Below are 21,380 nucleotides of genomic sequence, written 5' to 3'. Positions count from 1 at the left end.
ACCAGGTGTAGAGCTGGATGAACACAGCAGGTCAATCAGCATCAGAGGAGCAGGAAAGCTGACGTTTCGGGCCTGGACCCTTCTTCAGAAATTCTGAAGAAGGGTCTAGGCCCGAAACATCAGATTTCCTGCTCCTCTGATGCTGCTTGACCTGCTGTGTTCATCCAGCTCTAAACCTTGTTATACCAAACTATACTATACTATCTACCTGCACTTGGTCCATAGCCTACTGTATCCTGGCATTTTAGCTGCACATCCAAGTCCTTTTTTTCCCCTAAAAATTGCAAGTATACCCCACCACTACACTTTCAGCGTGTTCCACATTTAAGTAGAAAAAGTACTTTTCCTCAGATCCACTGTAAACCACTTGCTCCTCACCTTAAACTTATGTTCTCTGGACTTGGATATGTCTGCCATAGACAAAAGGTTTTCATGATCTACCCTATCTGCGCCTCTCAATTTTATGAAAACCTGGTGAATTTCCTCTTCACCCTCCCAGTACAACCATGTATTTCCAATAGTGTGGTAATCAGAACTGCATATAATATTCTATCTGTAGCCTAACCAATGCTCTATAAAGTTGCGACAAGACTTCTGTGCTCCTATATTCTATGCCCCATCTAAGGAAGGCAAGCATCCAGTATGCCTTCATCATTACCCTATCTATCTGAACTGACACCTTCAGGAATCTATGGACTTGTACATGAAGGGCTCTTTGTTCCTCAGTATTCCTTGGGAACCCACTAATCATTGTATAAATCCTTCCCTATTAGACCTCCCAAAATGTATCACCTCACATTTATCAGGGTAAATTTCTCTGCACAATTTACCAACTGATCAATATCAGACTTCAACCTGAGACCATTCTCCCTGCTATCAACAGCACTACCAATTTTCATGTCATCTACAAACTTGCTAATTAATGTTCTACATTCACAAGTCATTAATGTACGTAAAAAACAACAGGTTCCCAGCAGCAATCCCTGTGGTACACCACTGGTCACAGACTTCCAAACACAAAATCAAGCCTCACCATCCCCCTTTGTCTCCTATTTCCAATCCAGTTTGCCAGCTTGCCTTGGATCCCATGGACTCTTACCTTTTGGACCAGCCTTCCATGTGGGACCTTGTCAAAAGCCTTATTGAAGCCCATGTAAACCATGTCAATTGTGCTACTATCATCAATATGTTGGGACACACTTGTCAAAAATCTCAACTAAATTAATCAGACAGGATCTCCCTTCAACAAATCCTTGCTGAATATCCCTGCTGTTCCAAGTGTTGATTAGCCCTATCCCTCAGAATTTGTTCCAATAATTTCCCTACCACTAGAGCCTCAAACTAACTGGTCTGTGAGTAACTGGCCTATCCCTGCTGTTCTCCTTGAACAAAGGGGCCACGTTAGCTATCCTTCAGTCATTTGGCACTTGACGTATGGCCAGCGAAATATTAAATATCTCTGCCAGGGATCCGCCAATCTCCTCCATTGTTTCCTGTTGCAGCCTGGTATACATCTCATTGGGCCCTGGGGATTGATGCATTTTTATGCCTGCTAAAACATCTGATACCTCCTTATTAATCTTAACATGTTCAAGAACCTCACCATCTGAACTGAAATTCTACTTTGTGAATACAGATGAGAAATATTCATTTGAGACTGCGCCATGTCCTCTGGCTCCACACAGAGATTGCCCCTTTGTCTCTAATAGACACCACTCTCCCTGGTAATCCTCTTGGTTTTAATATACATATAAAATGCTGTAGGGTTTTCATTAATCCTATCTGCCAAAGATATTTTGTGGTCCCTCTTTGCCCTCTTAATTTCTTCTTTAACCACCTATACTCATGAAGGGCCTGTCCTGTTTTTAATGCTGTATACCTAACCTACTTCCTTTTTTTTATCAAACTCTTGATATCCTTTGATGTCCAAGGTTCCCTGAACTTGCTGCTGTTGCCCTTCACACTTTAAGAAGCGCTGGTTTTGAACTCTCACTGATACTACTTTGAAAACTCCCATTTTCCAAATGTAGGCTTGCCAACAGGTAGCTGCTTTCCGTCTCTTCACGTTTTCTTGGTCTCGTGGGTAGCGAGTTCCATGTTATTACCACTTTTTTCTTCAAAGAAAAGGCAATTCTTTTTCACACTCCTGTATCTCTTGCCCAGAATTTTAAATCTATATCCCCTGGCCCTTATGTAAGCAGCTACTGGGAAGATTTTCCTTTTCAGTCATATCTAATTCTCATAATCTTGTACACGTCTATCAAATCTCCTTTGCTCCAAGGTGAACAGCCATAGCCTTTCCAACCTAATATTGTATCAAAAGCTCATTCATCCCTGACACCATTCAGGTAAATCTTCTCTGCATCCTTTCACTGATCCATATCTTTCTGAAATGTGGTAGCCAGAACTGAACACAGTACTCCAGCTGGCACCTGACCAGAACTCTACAATGTTTCAAGATAATTTTCCTGCATTTGTACTTGATGCCTCTATTTATAAAGACCAAGATTCTCTGCTTTGCTCTCTTGGTATGTCCAGCTACCTTTAAAAATTGTATATACAATTCCAGGTCTGTCATTTTCTTCATACTCTTTAGAATTGACATCCAGTCCTCTCCCTGTATTGCCTCTCCCCATTCCTGCTGCCAAAAGCAATCATCTCTCAGTTTTATGTATTAATTCCATGTGAATACTTCAATTTTAAAATCATTGCACAGCTGCTCTGAGATGAATAAAACATGCCGCCTTCATATGCCTGTGTGAATTGTGTGCAGTTCAACTGAAACAGCCTTTTGAAGCTTAAGGGAAACTGCTCAAAGACTGTCTTCTTCAAGTGCCAGTACAGATGACTATCACTTTAGCCTGTCCATATCCCCTTGAAGCCTCCTTGCATTCTTGTTGCAACTCAAATTCCCACCTCATTTTCTTATCAGCTAACTTGGAAATGTTACATTTGCTGCCCACACTGAAATCATTATATAGATTGTGAGCAGCTATGGTCGAAACACTGATTCCTGGCAATTAAATCCTATCCATTTACCTCTGTCTGAACCAATCATTCATCTTCTTGCGAATGCTACATGTGTTCAGATAGGATGCATTTAACTTTATCTTTCTAACAGTATTCTGCGTTCAGATCCAATTTGATGCCTTTTTTGTGTCTCTGCCCTCCAGCTTTGCCTTTTACTTTTTTGCTTCTGTTTAATCTGAGCTACCTCCCAGGTTCCCTTATCCTTGCCAAACTAGTTAAACCCTTCTCAACAGTAGCAGTGAATCTCCCTGCGAGGATGCTGGAATGCCATCCATCATCTTGTACAGATCCCATGTGCCTCAGAAATCTGCCCTCCATCCTTTGCCAATTCTGTAGCCACATGTTGAATTACTCGGTTCGCCTATCTGAGGATCAGTAGTAATGTAATCCTGAGATTACTGCTTTTTAATTTTCTTCTTAACTCGTTGAAAATTTGTTTTCAGGACTTTGTCTCTTTTCTTACCTATTTTGTACCAATAACAACCTTTGGCTGTTCATCCTACTGCAGAAGAATGTCTTGCAGCCACTCTAACATCCCTGATCTGTCACCCAGGAAGGAAATGCACCGTCTTGGCCCCTCATCTATCGTCACCGAAACACCTATTTGTTCCCTAGCTATTAAATATTCTACCACGATTCTCCTTCCTTTCTTCTTTCTTCTCCTTTTGTGCAGCTGAAGTCTATGATGCCACTCTTGTTGTATTTTTTGTTTAAGGATCCATTTGCCTCACCAGTGTCCAAAACACACATCTGATTAGCAAGTGAGGTTGACTTAAAACTCATACCCATCCTGCCTGGCTGTCTTAGATTGCTTGTGGTCACCCTGTTTGCCTGCATGCCTCTAACATGCAGTGTGTCAAAGTCAGAAGTCACACCAGGTTATATACCAACAGGTTTATTTGAAATCACAAGCTTTCAGAGCTCTGTTGAAGTCGGGACTTTACAAGGTCTCGTTAAAAATTTTTAGCCCAATGTTTTGGTGCAACAGTAATGTTGGACAATTATTTTGACTCTATAACTAGTGTTAAACATAATTCCATGCGGAAAAATATAAATATAACTATATAGATGCATCTTGGAGAATGCTAGCAAAGAGATCAAGAAATTGGGAATGTTTTCCATGAGAAGGTTCAGAGGAGATTTACTGGAGGTATTCAAAATCATGAGGGAACTAACAATATAGATTGGAGAAAAGAATGGTTTATAGTGGTGAAAGTAAAGAAAACCAAGTGGATACAGATTTAAGTTGCTTAGCAATAGAAGCAATCGTGGCATGAGGAAATTTTTTTAAATGCCGTGAGCAGTTAGGATCTGGAACATGTCTTTACGAGTGGTAGAGGTAGGTTTAATCCAGGTATTAACACGGAATTGTTATGTAGAGGAAGAATGTGCACGGCTATTGAACTGAGTGGCAGTGGGTAAATTGCTCATATAAAGAGCCAGCTAAAGCACTGATGAACGGCCTCTTTCTGTGCGGTAACAAGTCTGAGCAATGTCTTCTGCATCTATTTCCAGACATTGATATCCTTCATAAAATGTGATGCCTAGTATTCCTTGGCCATAATTCTTGTTTTTTTGCCTGAGACATGAATAATTTTTTCTTAGTGCTTGTGGTATGAGAAGGAAGCACTCTGTAATCATGGCTACACGTAAAGCTCAATTATATTGTTTTTTCCATCCACAAAGTGACAGTTGTGTGCTTGGCATAAGCTGCTGCATTTTCCAGAAATTGCCTAAAGAATTTTAAAACTTCATTTATCAGTAGTTAAATCAGTCCTCCCTCGGGTGGGGTGACCAGAATTGGATGCAGTACTCTAGTTGGGTCTAACCAGAATTTTATCAAGGTCAAGTGTAACCCTCTGATTTTATGCTCAGTGTCTCCATTTATGAAACCCAAAGTCTGTTACGTTTTTGCTAACCATACTTTCTCAATATACCTTGCCGCTTTCAAAAGTGGGTGCATGTACATATCCACATCTCTCTTTACTGTGCGCTCTTCAGAGCACTACCATTTGACTCTGTATTGTACTCCCTATTCCTTCTACCAAAATGTATATATCTCTATTATTCCATATACCACTTGCTCTTTCTGCAAGTCTGTGGATCGTACTGCAAGCAGCTGACATTATCACTGTTTCCCACTTCCCCAGTGCTAACATAAAAGATGAGGGGAATTCCATGTTGGTTTTTGCCTGGAAATAAATCTGAACAGGCCAGGGATTTTGTATAAATGAGACCCTGGCTTCTCTTCTCTGCACCATTCCCACCCAAACTCATTTGCGACCCCTCACCTTGCTCCCCCAACTCCTCCACGCCTTCCCACCTTCCCCTTTGTAACCTCTTGGTCCTGCCCACCGAAGCTATCTGCTTCTACCAGCCTCATCAACTTCAAAACCCGCAGTCACAATCAACAACATATCCCTCCATTCAGTTCAGATGTTTTTGGCATCTTGGGAGTATCTTTTATAATAACATTAGACTGGATGATAAAATAACCGTTACCTCACAAAAGCAAGCTCAGCATTTGGTAGACTCACTCAGACTTCAGAAAGAGGATGGAATTTGTCTCCAGAACAAAAGTCAGACTCTATCAAGCAGAGTTCTTGCATTTTTTTTTAAATGGGTGCATGATTTGGACAAACTTCCAGTCAGCAAAGCTAGTAGAAGCATTCTATCTTTGCTAAATTTGCAACATTAAGTGGTAATACAAAATCCCTAGCATTGAGAGTCATGCCAGGTGTGTCGCACTTTGCAGTGAGCGTGCTGGGTCAGTCATTTGGTTAGCTTGGAACATACCTGTATAACAAGGTGGTACTGTACAGCAGGGGTCAATTTTGTTTTGAGGGCTTTTTTTTTTGAGTTTTCTCAATCTACTTTTTGGTTTTTGGGGTTGCCTTTTTTATTTTCAGATTTACTTTGCAATCTTGTTTCCTTTCATGTCAAATATACTATTTGACATTATTTTTTGACATTATTACCTTACTACTATTACCTTCTGTACTTATTTGATGTATGTAGTAGTTGGATTCTCTGAATTAGAACTCATCAATATACTCAATAGCTGTCGACCCTCTGTTAAACTTAAAACCAAAATATACAAGGAAAGTGTAAATTTCCCAGGTGCCACACAATTTCATTTGGCATAATATGACAGCCATAAGTCATCAACAAAAGTTTTTTTTCAGTAATTGACACTTGGATTAAAAACAGATTAATTTGCAAAAAATTTATTGTGTGAGTTGAGTATTCCTGGCTGCCTATTAGCTAGGTTTTGTTTTGTTGATAGACTCTCCTTGGCAACCTCCCTCTGTTGTCACTGGCATCTCCAGGCCCTTCCCTTTGCAGTCTCCTCTCACCCCTTTGCAGTCTCTTGTTGCTTCGCTTCTCTGCTCTGCACCACTCCCACCCAAGCTCTTTTACATCCCTTCACTTTGCTCCCCCAACTCCTCCACACCTTCTCACCTTCCCCTTTGTAGCCACTCGGTCCCGCCCACTGAAGCCATCTGCTTCTACCAGCCTCATCAACTTCTTTACCTTTCTATTCTCTTCTGGTGTCATAAGGCCAGCTTCTTCTCCCTCTGGTCTTGCCTGGCAGACTTGTGTTCCCCTGACCTTGACCACCTTGTTCATCACCACTACTCACTTTCCCACTGCTTCTCCAATCACTGGATATTTCCCTTCTGCATTTATTGCGAAATGAGAAGCAAACGTGGTGAGAAGGAGCCCATGACCATGTTGACATCTTCCAAAATTTCAATTCTGTGTACAGATTTTTTTTTTGTGTGGTTGCTCACTCCATGAGTCATTTCACCTAGGTGACTTAGCCCATTTCCGAGATGAATGCTCTACAGCCAACTGAGCATGGAAACCCACAGTACATCCCAATTTGGATATAAAGGCAACCTGAGCTTGCAGGTGGTATCACAGGGAAATAATGTCACTACTTTGGAAAACGTAAGTCAACATGTTCCTGCTATCCTTTCTAGTAGAAATGTTTTACTCGAAAGGAGCTAATATAATTATTGTAATTTATTTAATTACAGCTAAACTAAGAAACTGTCATTAACAACAAAAATGTTAGAGAAACTCAGCAGGTCTGGCCGTGACTGCGGAGGGAAAGCGGAGTTAACATTTCAGGTCGGGCCCTTCTGAAGAAGGGACATGAGAACAATTGTTAACTGTTTTCTCTCCACAGATGCTGCCAGACCTGTTGAGTTTTTCCAGAAACCTCTGTTTTTGTTTCAGATTTCCAGCATTTTGGTAAGAAACTGTCATACTCACTGCTATATCACGACTTCTTCAAAGGTATTATTGTTATTTGCTTGAAAAGATAACAGCTAACTGACAGTTGTAATGAGGAGCTGACTCTTAGAGACAACTTAACTGATCTTTAATTTTGCTTTTGCTTTTCTTCTACAAAGAAATAATGCAGTTGTGTAACTTTGAGTATTTTGACATTTTGGTATAGATTATGTCAAGTGGCTTGTATCAACGTGGGCAAGAAAATGAAGGAATTTATGGGTTCCTAGCAGCAGATATCAAAAAGGAGATAAAGAGAGCTTCAAGAATAGTATGTCAAAAATTCTTATGAACTTGAGCTTCTTCCCTGTTTCTCAGTATTCATCATATGTAATTCAATTTTAGAAAGTAGAGCTCATTGCAATTTCAGTAAGTTGCTCTGTGATTTGGTAGAGGTTTCGTTTTTGATGTACCATGTTTAACACCATTGAATCCTAATGTAAACTGTGCCTCTGTCTCAATGTTGTTTAATGTTTTTATTAAATCTATTTGCAAATAGATCAGATTAGCTTGTTGAGTAACATTTACTGATTTGTTTTATCCTATGCTTTGTTTTCAATGTTCTCTAATTCAAATCTTCAGTGACAAGTTTACACTCACTTGTTAAACTAAGCGAGCATAGAATTCCTCAAAGACTGAAAATGGAGAAAAATATCTATCTTTTAACTCTGCATAGTTTCAAAAATTGGAATGTTATTCTTTTGCTTCAAGACCTACACGCAAATTGATGACCTTAAGCCCAATTCTAACATTGGGAATATGTTACAGTTCATACAAAGTAAAGGCATTTAGAATTACATAACATAATTTTAAGTAGAGTCAACATGACTTCGGTGGGGGGAATGGAAATCATGCCTGAAAAGTTTATCAGAATTCTTTTGAGGTGGTGACAAGCAGGATAGATAAAGGGGAGCCATTCTTTGCTAACTAAATCAAATCAACCTCTACGTCTTGCTCCCATTCAAACTATGAACTCTAACTTGTATTAAAATTCCCCTCCAAACCCCTCCAAGTTAGATTTCAAGAATGAGATTATTCATTGCTCCAACTCCAACCAATTTCTGTTTGACACCAATATCACCTGAAATTGTAAATAACATCCATCCCTCAAACACTGCACTTCCTCTCTCTTTCAAAAGCAGCTTAAGTCCATTCCTCATTTAAACTCATCCTTTGAACTTTCCCTTCATTCTCATTCATTAATGAGCTGTCTCCAACTTCCTTTCCCCTCCAAATTGATTACATGCCCCGTTACTGTCCATGTGTGTGAAATCCTACAATTCATTTTTAGCCCTTACACAGGCCTGAAAATGCCCTAGAAAAGTGTTATCAACTTCATCTTTCTTTATTTGAGCATTCTGTTTCATGTGAACACCACTTTGAATTTTTTCCCCTGTTGTCTCAGAATCCTCACAACCATCTGTGTGCTGGGACTTCTTTCCAGATAAATGTCATATAAAATGAAAGGTCTTTGGAATTGATCTATATCATCTTCACAGCTGATGAAATAAATTGAATATTTTGGTTTCTCATAATTTTAGTCTATTTAATGATGCCTTGATTTAGTCATTTCTCAAAATTAGTTTGAGACTAAGAATCAGTTGTGAGTTTGGCAATTTTGATGGTGACCTTGGATTAATTAAGTTGTTTCAATTTTCAGTTCCAGGAAGCTATGTCTTCTCCAGTCAGTTAGACTGCCCGCACATCAGTCAAAAGTTGTGATCAGCAACATGACCTTTGTGTATCCATGTGGAAACTGATCCTCGTGTGATTTACCTTGCCACAGACCAGCCTGTATTTGAGAAAGAGGAGGATGTGAAGTACTTTGAAGGTGACAGAGCCTGACAGGAAGAGGCTCTGGCCACAAGTTAATAGGGCATTTTCAGGCCTGTGTAAGGGCTAAAAATGAATTGTAGGATTTCACACACATGGACAGTAACGGGGCATGTAATCAATTTGGAGGGGAAAGGAAGTTGGAGACAGCTCATTAATGAATGAGAATGAAGGGAAAGTTCAAAGGATGAGTTTAAATGAGGAATGGACTTAAGCTGCTTTTGAAAGAGAGAGGAAGTGCAGTGTTTGAGGGATGGATATTATTTACAATTTCAGCTGATATTGGTGTCAAACAGAAATTGGTTGGAGTTGGAGCAAGGAATAATCTCATTCTTGAAATCTAACTTGGAGGGGTTTGGAGGGGAATTTTAATACAAGTTAGAGTTCATAGTTTGAATGGGAGCAAGACGTAGAGGTTGATTTGATTTAGTTAGCAAAGAAGTGGGAAATTAAACAATTAAATGACCAGTCTCTATCTTAGTAACAAACTCTTTCCAGTTAGTGATGAGAATGAGGAAAATGGGTACAAAATGGTTGGCAACAGACAAATTTAGCAAAGATATTTGCTGTCTGGTCTCTCGAGCACAGGAAATTTTAACAAAGGAAAGCAAAATCTAATGCAGTTTGACATTGAGCCTATGCACTGATAGGCTACTTATGCATGATGCTATCAAGTGTCCTTTGAACTTCAGGCAGCAATGTTTGGGTGAAAATTTGAGGATTTGTCTAAGGCAGTTGCATTTGTGTTGAAGGTGACAGGGATGATTTAAAAAAAAAACCAAAAGCTGCCAAGATATCAATGTAATAGGAGGATGTATGAGTGTGAATGGCTGCACAAAGCTGGAGAGAGAGGTTTTTTCTGCAGTGAGTGAGATGGAAGAAGTTAGGAACAAGTGGACAGTGAGCAACACAAGGTAACTGTTATAAAACTACATTACAAGGTAGACCGGCAAATAAGTCAAAGATATAGCTATGTCTACAGCTCTTTTTTTTTGTGTGGGGGAGGCATGATGGAAGTGTAATATAAATGGAAATTATTTCTGACTGTTAAAGGTTATGTAAGCATGGAAGATTTCAACAAACCAGTGAATTAAGTGTAAGAGAACAAAGGAAGCTTGGGTGATTCTTTTTGGTGCAGATGGTGAGAGAAGAATGGACTGTGATATTTTGAAGAATGAGAGGAGCACTAAAACATTGTAAAGTACACTGGGGAAAAATCTAGAAGAGAATACGTTGTGTCATGGTAATGTTAAAGAATCAAACAACTATTGTTAGGGGATACTGGAGCAGCATGAGAAAGCTTAGCAAGTAGTAAGGTGTAACACCAAATGTTGCTGACAGCAGAATGAAATCCGGTTTACAGTTAAATTATTTCTCCTATTATATAGATTGCTTTCAGTGTTTCTGTTTGGTTTCCTGCAAGTTCATTAACTTGGTTTTTGTCTTTACAATATGCTCACTGATTCCATCCTTGTATCCTACCAGCAAATGTCTTTGTCACTTTGATAACATTACACATCTCTGCTGCTGCACAGCTCATCTGCAGCCAGAACTAAGATCCATCAGTTTACCATCTTCACACTTGACTGTTCCAAAATGCTCATTGCTGACCCTTTTCACCCTCCACAAACTTCATCTCTTCAAAAGCTTTATATATGCCGTACCCTCCATTAAGCACTACTTTTCGCATTCCTTCTTTCCTTCAATGACATCTGATTGTCCAGTGTTTCAACTTCAAATTAGATGGGTTTTTTGGATAGGCTGATTGGAGATTTAATTGAAGTTCATTGAATTACGTAAGCCCTATGTACTGGAAAGAAAGGAATTCTTTTCCTTGGCGGAGAAAATGGCTAACCAGATAACAGAAAAAGTTTGCAGAAGGATTAGAAATAAATAAAGACGTTTCCACACTGAAGTGAGGTGGGGATCTGGAACTTGCTGCCTGAAAAGGAAGGTGGGAGAGGCAAAAATTCAACAATTGGATATATGCTTGATATGCAGTATGTTTTAAAGCCACAGATCGAGCTGTATGTGGTGTTAAGCTGGTTAGCTCTTTCAACTGGCTGAATAGTCTCCTCCTGTGCTGTAAAATTTCTCTTCTTTTTGTTGTTGGTCACTGCCTTCAGTCATTTAGACTCCATTGACTGGAATCCCTTAAACATTCTCTCCGTCCTTTCCTCAAGAATGCTTTTAAAACTTTTTTGGTCGCATCTCACATCATCTCCCATGGCTTGTTACCCATTTTTGGATATTTCCTTAACTCTTTTGGCATGTTTGTACATTCACACTAATGTTCAGATATAAGATGATATAAAATAACTGAGATACATTTGAACATACTCTTCTTTGAACTTCAGGATATCATTTAAAATTGTAGGATGTAGCTGCTGTAGAACCACAATATTTTTAACCAAATACTTGCTTTGTGAGTTGTGAGCATGTGTCTAAACCACAGAGTTTATGGTAATCTATTTTCAACAAATATTTGTAGTTTCAATGGACTTCTAGCTTGAAGGGAATTATGTTTGACATTCATAATTTTTGTGACGCTTGCAAAATATTTGGTTTTTCAAAGAATACAGTAAATATTTGATATTCAAATTTTATAGAGATGCCGAGCGTGCAGGAGATGTGGTGCATCAATAGGCTGTGCTGTTGCGAAATGTCCGAGGAGCTATCATTTTCCTTGTGGTGTGGAGAAACAGTGTATTTTCCAGTTTACTGGACAGTTCGCGTAAGTTCTCTGAATGTGTTTATAAAAGAACAGATACCACAAAGTGTTGTACTTTTTTTTTATTGTATTCAATGCCATGTCCTTTTTCCTCCAGCCCATTAGATGAAACTTCACGAAGGTTTCTCCGTACTATCGTGCTGAACTGTCTCTTTTCTAGAGTCTCTACTGTTGCCCATCATAACTTCTCCAAACTCTTCTCACCCAGGACACTTAGCTTTTGCTCCCTCAATCCTGTTTTCCCACCAGACTACTGATCACACCAATTCCATTCCTAGTCACCATGTTTGCTAATGTTATTAATGGATCTCTGTCCATGGGTACTATCTCCCATCCCTTAAAACATCACCCCCTTGATCCTTCCAAGTTACTCACGCACCTCCAAAGTCCCTTCAAAGTCATTGAATATTTTGTCACTTAGCAAATCTGTGCCTACCTTTCTCACAATTCTGCGTGAAATCCTCCATTGTATTGCAGTGATCCCTGTCAAAGTTATTGTGACGTTCTATGTGCTTGACCATGGAAAACTATCCCTCCTTATCAACCTGTCTGCAGCCAAGCCGTCCTTCTCTCACGCTTTAATAAAAACCAAAAGACTCGCAGATGCTGTAAATCAAGAACAAAAACAAAGTTGCTGGAAAAGCTCAGCAGGCTATGTGGTAACAAGGTCTGGTGTGTGGGGTGGGGGGCGCTGGGACATGGGAGAGTTTAGGCCCTAAAATTATTGAACTCAATATTGAGTCTGGAGGGCTATAGGGTCCCCAAGCGGAAAATGAGGTGTTGTTCCTTCAGCTTGCCTTGTTACCACACAGTCTGCCATTACACACCCCCTGTTGTTAGTCACTAACAGTGCCCATTAACAACTACTCACCCTCCCAGACTGATCATTAGCAACTCCCTTGTCTCTCCAACTGTATTTCTCTGTCTTTGGGCTCTGTCCTATCGTTTACTCCCTACCCCACCCACCTCCCTATTTTCTGCATATAAACTGACATTTTCCCAGCCGCCATCAGTTCTGAGGAAGGGTCACAGGACCTGAAACGTTAACTCTGTTTTCTCCTTCACAGATGCTGCCAGACCTGCTGAGTTTTTCCAGCAACTTTGTTTTTGTTCTCCTCTCACGCTTTCCCTGTGTTGTCAAGCTAAATGAGACTGCTCTTGCCTGGCTCCATTCCTTTGTATCGAGTTGTAGCCAATAAAACTATCTGCAGTGGCTTCTATTTCTTGGTAACTACTATTTCTCCATATGATGGTCATCAGTGGTGACATAGGAAAAAATGTCAAGTTCCACATATGTTGACAACACCCAGCTGTAACTCTCAATCATCATTTCCAGCGCTGTCACTGTCTCCGAAATTATCATATTGTTTATCCTAAATCCAGAGCTAAATGCATCAAAAATTCTTCCAACCTAATACTATGAAGGCCAAAATCACCTTTTGAAATTAAGTGGCTCGGTAGCACTTTTATTTTTCATGACACTCCTGTTAAATGTTCTGCATTTCAAGATGTTAAATGTGCTGCTTATCTAAGTTGTTCCCAAATTAGACACCCAAACAAATAAGCAGCACTCTTTTGTGTGGGAAAATGTCTAGATGATTGCATCCTGCTGTATGCGCAAGGCCACTAACCAGTATTAAAGTGAGATTTTTATTTTTGTTTGGTCTTTGACCTTGGGTAACACTGGGATGGCTTCACTTATTGCCCATCCCTGGTTGCCTTGATAGTAATGGGCTACCTTGAACTGCTGCACTCCATGTTCTGGTGGTCCATCTATGTGAGTATTAGGTAGAAAATTTTTGGAGGCTAATTCAACAGCAATTTTGCTGCTTGCCGTAAGCACCAGATTTCTGTGCTCATCACTCATTGTATTGCTTACCCTAAGTCCAGAGTTAAAACATCTTCCAACCATCAATGCATCAAAACTTCTTCCAACCAAATACTATGAAGACCAAAATCATGTTGAAATTATGATGTAGCTTGGTAGCACTTATTTTTGATAACACTTCTGTCAAATTGATTGCATTTCTGACATGTTGAATGTGCTGCATACATAAGGTGCTCCCAAATTAGACACCCAAACGATCACTCTGTACTTGAAATATTGGATTTGATATTATATCACACATTATCACAAGAGTTTGGAAGTTTTTTCCTAATTGAAAAGTTGTCATTCCCCCTTGAATATTGCTTTCGTTGTGGATGAACTGAACTTCCAACACTTAAGTGAATCCTATAATGTATGATTTGTTTAATTTTTTTGAAAAGGCAATACTATAAATGTCTCAAATGAAGACTTAACTAGTATGATTTTATATGAAGTTATAAATTGTTAAAAAATTTCACTTTTTCCTTGAATGGATTATCCCCTGTGTTTGTATAGAGTCTTAGAGCCGTAGACCATGGTAACGGACCCTTCAGTCTGACTTGTCCATGTCGACCAGATATCCTAAATAAATCTGGAACCATTTGCCAGTATTTGGCCCATATCCCTGTAAGCCCTTCCTGTTCATATACCAATGCAGATGCCTTTTAAATGTTGTAAGTGTACCAGCCTCCGACACTTCCTCTGGCAGCTTATTCCACACACACACCACCCTCTGTCTGGAAAAAGTTGCCCCTTAGGTCCCTTTTAAATCTTTCCCCTCCCACCTTAAACCTACGGCCTCTAGTTTTGAATGCCCTTACCCTGGGTACCAAGACCTTGGCTATTCACCATATCCATGCGCCTCATGATTTTATACCTCTATAAGATCACCCCTCAGCCTCCGACACTCCAGAGAAAATAGCTCTGGCCTATTCAGCCCCGCCCTACAGCTCAAACTCTCCAACACTGGCAACATGCTTATAAACCTTTTCTGAACCCTTTCAAGTTTTACAACATCCTTCCTATAACAGGGAGACCAGAACTACACGCAGAATTCCAAAAGTGGCCGAAATAATGTTATGTACAGCTGCAACATGACCTCCCAACTCCTATACTCAATGTAACAGGTATGCATCTGACAAGGTAGACTTAGAGTATCTGGGATGAGAGGTATGCAGCAACAATCAAGATAAAACTGGCCCTACATTTCTCGCTGCAAAAAAAAAACTTTTTGCAACAAATCCGATTAAGAGTGGCAGCTTATGCTCAACCGGAATCTGGTTTTGTATTGAAATTGATGATCATCATATGGGTACTGTGAAATAGCTTAGTTTATTAACAAAAAGATTTGCTTAACAAAAAAAAAAAATCAGGACATTCTTGATCCTTTTCCCATCAGGGTATTCAAAGATATTATGACACACCCCTGCCACAATTGGGACTTGAGTGCAGGCCTTCTGGCTCAGAGATAGGGCCACTATCACTGCACCACAAGAGTCCTCAGCAGCACATTCTAGAACAAACCCAATCTTTCTTTCAATTGACTTTCATTCAATATCCCTCAGTTTTTATTAATTCACAGACTAATTTTATTGCCCTAGTTTTCTACTGTTTCTAATGCATTCTTTTTTAAATGTCACAGCTCCTAGCTCCATCTCTTTTTACTGTCTTCAGGCTTTGAATCACAAGCTTGGTGTCACTAATCCCTCCTTGCTGATTTACTTTGATTCCTCTTTTTTTTTTAAAATTTGATGTTTTTGTGTATTTTTACTTAATGCCTCCTCCAAATGTCTGATTATAACAATATTATATCAGTGAGGAAGGAATAATTGTTCTTGTTGATGTTGCAGTATATGTTAGATTAATGTGTCACTTCATGAGATGTAACTTCTTCAGAATGTACTTGATGAAACTATTACCTTGAAAGCTGGTAGCTATTAACTTGTCAGATCTGCAAATAGTTTGGTCTTGTGGCATTGGAGTTTTGTTTCCTTGTATTCAGTTCATTCTTGAAAATATGACTTACTGGTAATGTTCACAATTCAGCGTGTTAAGATGAAGAATCTTGCAGTTTTTAACTTGTGATACAATGATGGAAACACATTCAGTTTTCAGAATCTATATTTTCTCTGCACATTCTGTCAACTTGAAAATAAATTTGAGCACTGAAGCAACCATTTTTACCCAGCCAGTTTATGTTGGTGTTTGTCATCCAAGCGAGCAGTAGTCTTATTTTCATGTGTTGTCCCTGTTCTCCTATTCTTTAATTTGTTTTGTCTTCAAGTGCCAATCAAACATACTCTTAAATATTGAAGTGGTCTCTGCCATTTACTAATTTTAGTAGTGCGTGCCATTCTTGTAACCCTCTTTAAGGAAAAAAAAATAAGCTTTCTTCCTTCATTTTATCCTCTTGCCTATAATCGATTTTCAAAGTCCTCATGTTCTGGCTTCCTTCCTTTTTAAGAAGTTTATTCTAGCCTAGCCCTTCATATTTTAAGCACCTCAGTCAAATCACCCCTCATCTATTGTTCTGTCAAATCTTTGTATTTCCTTTTGCCAGGAAGGATCTCCATGACCCATGCATTACTTGCAAGTGTCCCAGCAGTCTTTTTATATATCAAGTCCAAAATATACACAGTACTCTGCGATCCTACCAATGTTTTACATTGGTTCACTATTAATACTTCAGGTTTTTTATTAAAATCGTCTTGTCAGCTCAATATTTTATTAACTTTCTACCCACAACCATTTGAGGTACTATACGTTGCCATTTGTCACTCTGTTAAGTTGTAGGAAATTGCTGAATCCCTTTTGAAAACTTTGCAAATTTTTTTATTTGTTTTCTATCCTTTAACCTTTTATAGGTCTTACTGTTGGGACCACAGACCTGTGCAAAAGGTGCCAGCTGTATGGTCAGGTAGTTCTTATACATGTGCTATCTGTTTAGAATCCATTGACCCAGTCCCATCATATGAGGTTTTGAAGAGCCCATGTTGTAAAAACACATGGTTTCACAGGCAATGTGTGCAGGTGAGTAGTAGAATAATGAATGAGTTTCAATTTTGGGAATTGTTTTGGTTTTAGTCTCTGCTTCAAAACAATTCCATTGTACTTTACAGTTTTGAAGGTATTATCATTGGTTGATGGTCTCCAATGTAAAATAGGTGTGCTATAGAGACCTACAGCTGAGTCTTGCTGTATTTTGGAAAACTCAATTTTACTGAGTTTCACAAAGGGTTTCTCTCCCTCAGGCCTAGTGAGATTCCCCAGCGTATTGCCGAAACACTCCTTATTAACTACCTATCATACCCCATTGGTGCACTCTCATCCGATGCTGGCTGGATTCTGTCATATCACCATAGTCGAGAGAACTTGACATTGTTAAAATAAACTGGCATCCCTCGACAGGTGTGAAACAGAACAGGGATGTCCTTTTACACCAGGTCTGGCAGACAACACCAAGCCATCATACTCTGTCCTGGTCTGAGGTTACTACTTGGGTCATTGCAGTCTTGGCCATCTAGAGGAATGCCCAGAAGTGAGGGAAGAAAGTCAGTGGACCTTCTGTACTCGACTAAAGTAAATGCCATCATTTTGTCTCTGCCTCTCACTCACTGCAGTCTCTGCAAATGCAACTACCTACCTCCAGAGTTTATGCTCTTCTGCTCTCTTGATGAAAGGTTCTACAGGTAGTTGTGATCTCTTGTGCGACCTCATGCTATGGAAAATTGTCATAGAAAATCATGTTATAGGGAAACTGCTATAGAAAATCGTTATACTATATAGTAGAAAGTTTGCATTATCCAAACAGTCTCCACTATTCATCAATCGCATTACAGCCAATCTGTGTTAACGAAACTTTATAGCAGAATATAAGAGTTGAAGTTTGATCAGCTGTGATCTTATTGAACGGCAGAGCATGCTGTGAGAGCTGAGTGGCCTACTCCTGTTCGTTGTTCCTGTATTTATTACATGCAACATCTCTCTACACTTGCTCCCAACTCCCAAAACCCCTTCCTCCTAAACCTTCATGACCTCTGCTACCCAATCACTTGCTTGGGACACATCACCTTTCGCACAAAGGTGCCTTGTGGCCATTGGCACTAGCAGCTATGCCACCTACTTTGATCTCACTTAATCCCTTACTTTCTCTCATTCCAGAGAGGCAAAAACCACAATAGGGTAGAAAGACCTGGTGAGCTGCTTGACATTCAGCTCCTCGCTCCCTAAGAGGAGAGAGACCTGCCCTTAATGTCCTGAGTGGCCAACTGACCATTCCCAAGACCCTAGACTGATATCAAAAGTTGTCCTTGACTTACCGTACTAGGACCCTTTGATTGAGGACTGCTGACAATTATGACAAGTATCCTTGTTTGTGGCTGTGTTAAATGGCAAGGCAAGACTGAGGTATTATGAGTCTGGTAGCTTGGGCTGGTGGGTAGCAAAACACACACACAAAGGCAAGGCAGATGAGCAACCAGATAAAGTTGAGGTGAGTAAGTGTTAAGCGAGCAAGCAAATAATCCTGAGATGCAAACTCATCAGCTGGGAGCCTGTCCCTATACACAAAGGAGCATATCAATGCAAGTTGCCAGCAGATCCCAAAGTGCCGCTTTAAAGTGTAGAAAGATCCTGTAAGTGGATCTGAAAGATGTCACGGGTCTTGAGAGGTTGACAGGCATTGAGAGAATGAGAGTGGCAAGTTTCCTAGTGCATGCCCGGAGTTGTTCCCGGGTCTTTGAGACGTGGTCCGGAGGAGCAAGCAGCAAATTGAAATTGCCAGCTTCCCTCTCTGACTAGGAAATTAGCATCCTAGTTTACTTGAGACAAGTGGAAACCTGCACATTAATGAGTAGAGATTTGCAGATAAGGAAGCTGCAAATAAGCAATTATTCCCCTAATGGGCATCTCTCCACCCGCTAGCAAGAACCTCATCTCAACACTTGGAACTCTTCAAAAATGCAATGCGTTGCTCCTAATATTAAGAGGTTTTGGATGATTTTTCGTGTGATACTCCAGATTCCTTGCCATAGCACGAATTGTTTAGGCCCCTATAAACTTCTGTCGCAGTCCCTGCTTACATAAATTGTGCAAAGTATTTCCAGAGCCACTTTGTTCTCACTTCAATCACCATTTTAGACCAATGCAAAATATTTATTAAATACATCTTTCACTCTGTGGAAGTAAACGCCATTGTTTTTCCAGAGTGACTTTGCCCTCTCTCTCTCCAACTTTTCTTTTTTGTATTCTTTTGAATACCTGCTAGCCCACTTCATTTATGTTTTTAGGCTTCTAATACACCCCTCCGCCCAACCTGACCATCACCAGACTATTCAACATACGCACTCTGGTTTTAATGTGATCGGATTTTATTATATTTCAGCTTTGATTCAGTTTTATCTGTTTAGCCATGGAATACAGTTTTTTTTCATGTTTTTCTTTTGCATTTCAGAAATGTTTCATACTCCAAACACCTTGCATTAATAGATTGCACATTGCTGATCTGGGGATCTTCTTAAAATTTTGTCTGCTCAGTGAATTTGGGCTATTTTGTTAATTTGCTAAACTTTTCTTTTTCCAGTCCATTGCCATTATCTTTGACTTGTTCATATCTTTGTCTTGGATTTAATCGAACACTGCTCCTTTCCCTGCTGCTCTTCTATCATTTGTCTGAATGACCCATTTAAAATGGTTTGCTTAACATTGAATCGTATCTTATTTCAGTATTTTTATTTAATGCAATTATCCTTTCTTTCTTTTCATAGTATCAGTCACTGAGTGCTGGGATGTTCTTCTTCAAGTGCACTATATGCAATAATAAAGATGAATTCCAGAAAGAGATGTTACGAATGGGAATCCATGTTCCAGAAAAGTATGTTTGCATATGCCAATAGGAGCTTATGCAGCCATAGTTAATTAAATTGGCAGGCCTTTTTAAATATTCATTGGAGCCTTTTTTATTTGTTCGTTCACTTATGGGAACTCCTCGGAGTGGGGTATTGAGTGCAATTACATAAGTCACTTCATTAATAATGGCTAGTGATCCTGTTCCAATTAGTTGTCATAACTTTAAGGACTTTGTGTCAGTTTTGCATTAATGATCTGTCAGCCATTTTTCCTAGTGGCAAAATCATTGGCTATTTTTTGCCTTTTGAAAACACAAATCACACAGGTTTAGAAACAACTGCCATCATTGTGAAGGTAGGTGGTGTTGAACTTGTTATATAATGCCCCAGGATACATATGAAACTGTAATAGATTAGAAATGACCAAAATCAGGGGAGAACATGCAACATTTTTCAGATATTGATGACTTCCTGCAGCTGACAGTCCTTCAATTGAGCTTGATATTCTTTTGCTCTCAATTGTCTCTTCTTTTACATGAAGGGATGCATCCTGGGAACTTGAAGAGAATGCATTTCAAGAATTATTACATCGTTACCAGCGATGTGATGCAAAAAGATGTCTCTGTAAAAAGGGAAGAGAATATGTTGAATCTGACAGGTAAAAGATCACTTTCTCAAAACAACTGCTTTGTTAACAACCTGAAATTAAGAAAATCTGTGACATTTAATTCTTCAAAGCTAATTTTTTTTCCCAAAATCCAGTGTATCATATTTCAGTTTTTATTTAAAGTTAATGCATAAATGCTGTTTTACGTGCATTCTTAAAGCTAACTAGTTTCTGTAACAATTGTAACATATCTTCTGTAAAACACCAGCAACATTATTTGGTTGTAAATTTGAGTACCTCAGATGGGGGGATGATGAAATCCTTTTGATTTGTACACATTTGTACTGTATAAGCACGTTAGTCTGTGAACACTTTAACATTCAGGAAGTGTCTCAGAACATTGGCCCTAGCAACGTTCATGTAGAGAATGCTCCATCCATACCGATCCCAACTCTTCCCCCATGCCTCATGAAATGGAATGCAGTTCTTCCACATCAGTCTTTCAGTCATGCATTCATCTCTCTAATCTGATTTTGCCTTATGTATGTGGCTCAAAAGTTCCATTTGAAGAATTTGCCTGGTAAAAATTGTAGGTCTTGTTGCAAGGTTTTCAACAGGTCACTCAAAACAGTTTGAGTTATTCAGAGAGAAATTAGTACCAAGCAACCACACCTTTTTGAGATTGGATCCAACATTCTCAATAATTTTTGTTCCGGCTGCGCGAGCCTTTGGGTCCTGTGTGCAGCAGCAACTTGTGGAAGTGGTCACTGCCTTGTGCAGAATATCAATGCAACTGCATGCACAGCCACAAAGCTTGGAGGGAACATTAACTAGATCGGATTTCGTTGGTATTTGGGGACAGGACAGTGTGACTGCAAGTAAAGGAGGTAAAATGATCTAGAGGGCCTCGGCTTTTTGGAATTGTTCAGCAGGCTTGGAGTTCTCTTCTAGCTTGTCTGAATGAGAGTGATGGCTGCAAGCTAGTTGAGCTAACTGACAATAACACAAGAAAACATTCAGTGAGAATAAGGAATGTAGTGATTGTGTGTTGACAAATAATTTACATTATTCCCTGCAGCAAAGGGCAAAAGTTCAAATGGCTGCATTGCCTGTTTGATGCCAGAGTTGGAGTGATCTGCTCAGAGTTGGAGTGATCTGCTCAGAGTT

General features: G+C 39.5%; 1 protein-coding gene across 4 annotated transcripts in view; it reads left to right on the top strand.

Annotated features, from left to right (window-relative positions):
- The window catches only part of g2e3 (G2/M-phase specific E3 ubiquitin protein ligase), a 77,412-nt gene that overhangs the window by 7,887 nt on the left and 48,145 nt on the right, over positions 1 to 21,380 (top strand). For all 4 annotated transcript variants that reach the window (XM_048599896.1, XM_048599895.1, XM_048599897.1 and 1 more), the window contains 5 exons: positions 7,499 to 7,600; positions 11,772 to 11,896; positions 16,625 to 16,790; positions 19,526 to 19,632; positions 20,148 to 20,264. In XM_048599896.1, coding sequence (XP_048455853.1) covers positions 7,499 to 7,600; positions 11,772 to 11,896; positions 16,625 to 16,790; positions 19,526 to 19,632; positions 20,148 to 20,264 — 617 coding nt within the window. The remainder of the gene's footprint in view (positions 1 to 7,498; positions 7,601 to 11,771; positions 11,897 to 16,624; positions 16,791 to 19,525; positions 19,633 to 20,147; positions 20,265 to 21,380) is intronic.

The sequence above is a fragment of the Rhincodon typus genome, chromosome 8 (genome assembly GCF_021869965.1).
Source record: "Rhincodon typus isolate 14 chromosome 8, sRhiTyp1.1, whole genome shotgun sequence".
Classification (NCBI taxonomy): domain Eukaryota; kingdom Metazoa; phylum Chordata; class Chondrichthyes; order Orectolobiformes; family Rhincodontidae; genus Rhincodon; species Rhincodon typus.
The sequence above is the reverse complement of the archived record's forward strand: the minus strand, read 5'-3'. Positions and strand labels throughout refer to the sequence as shown.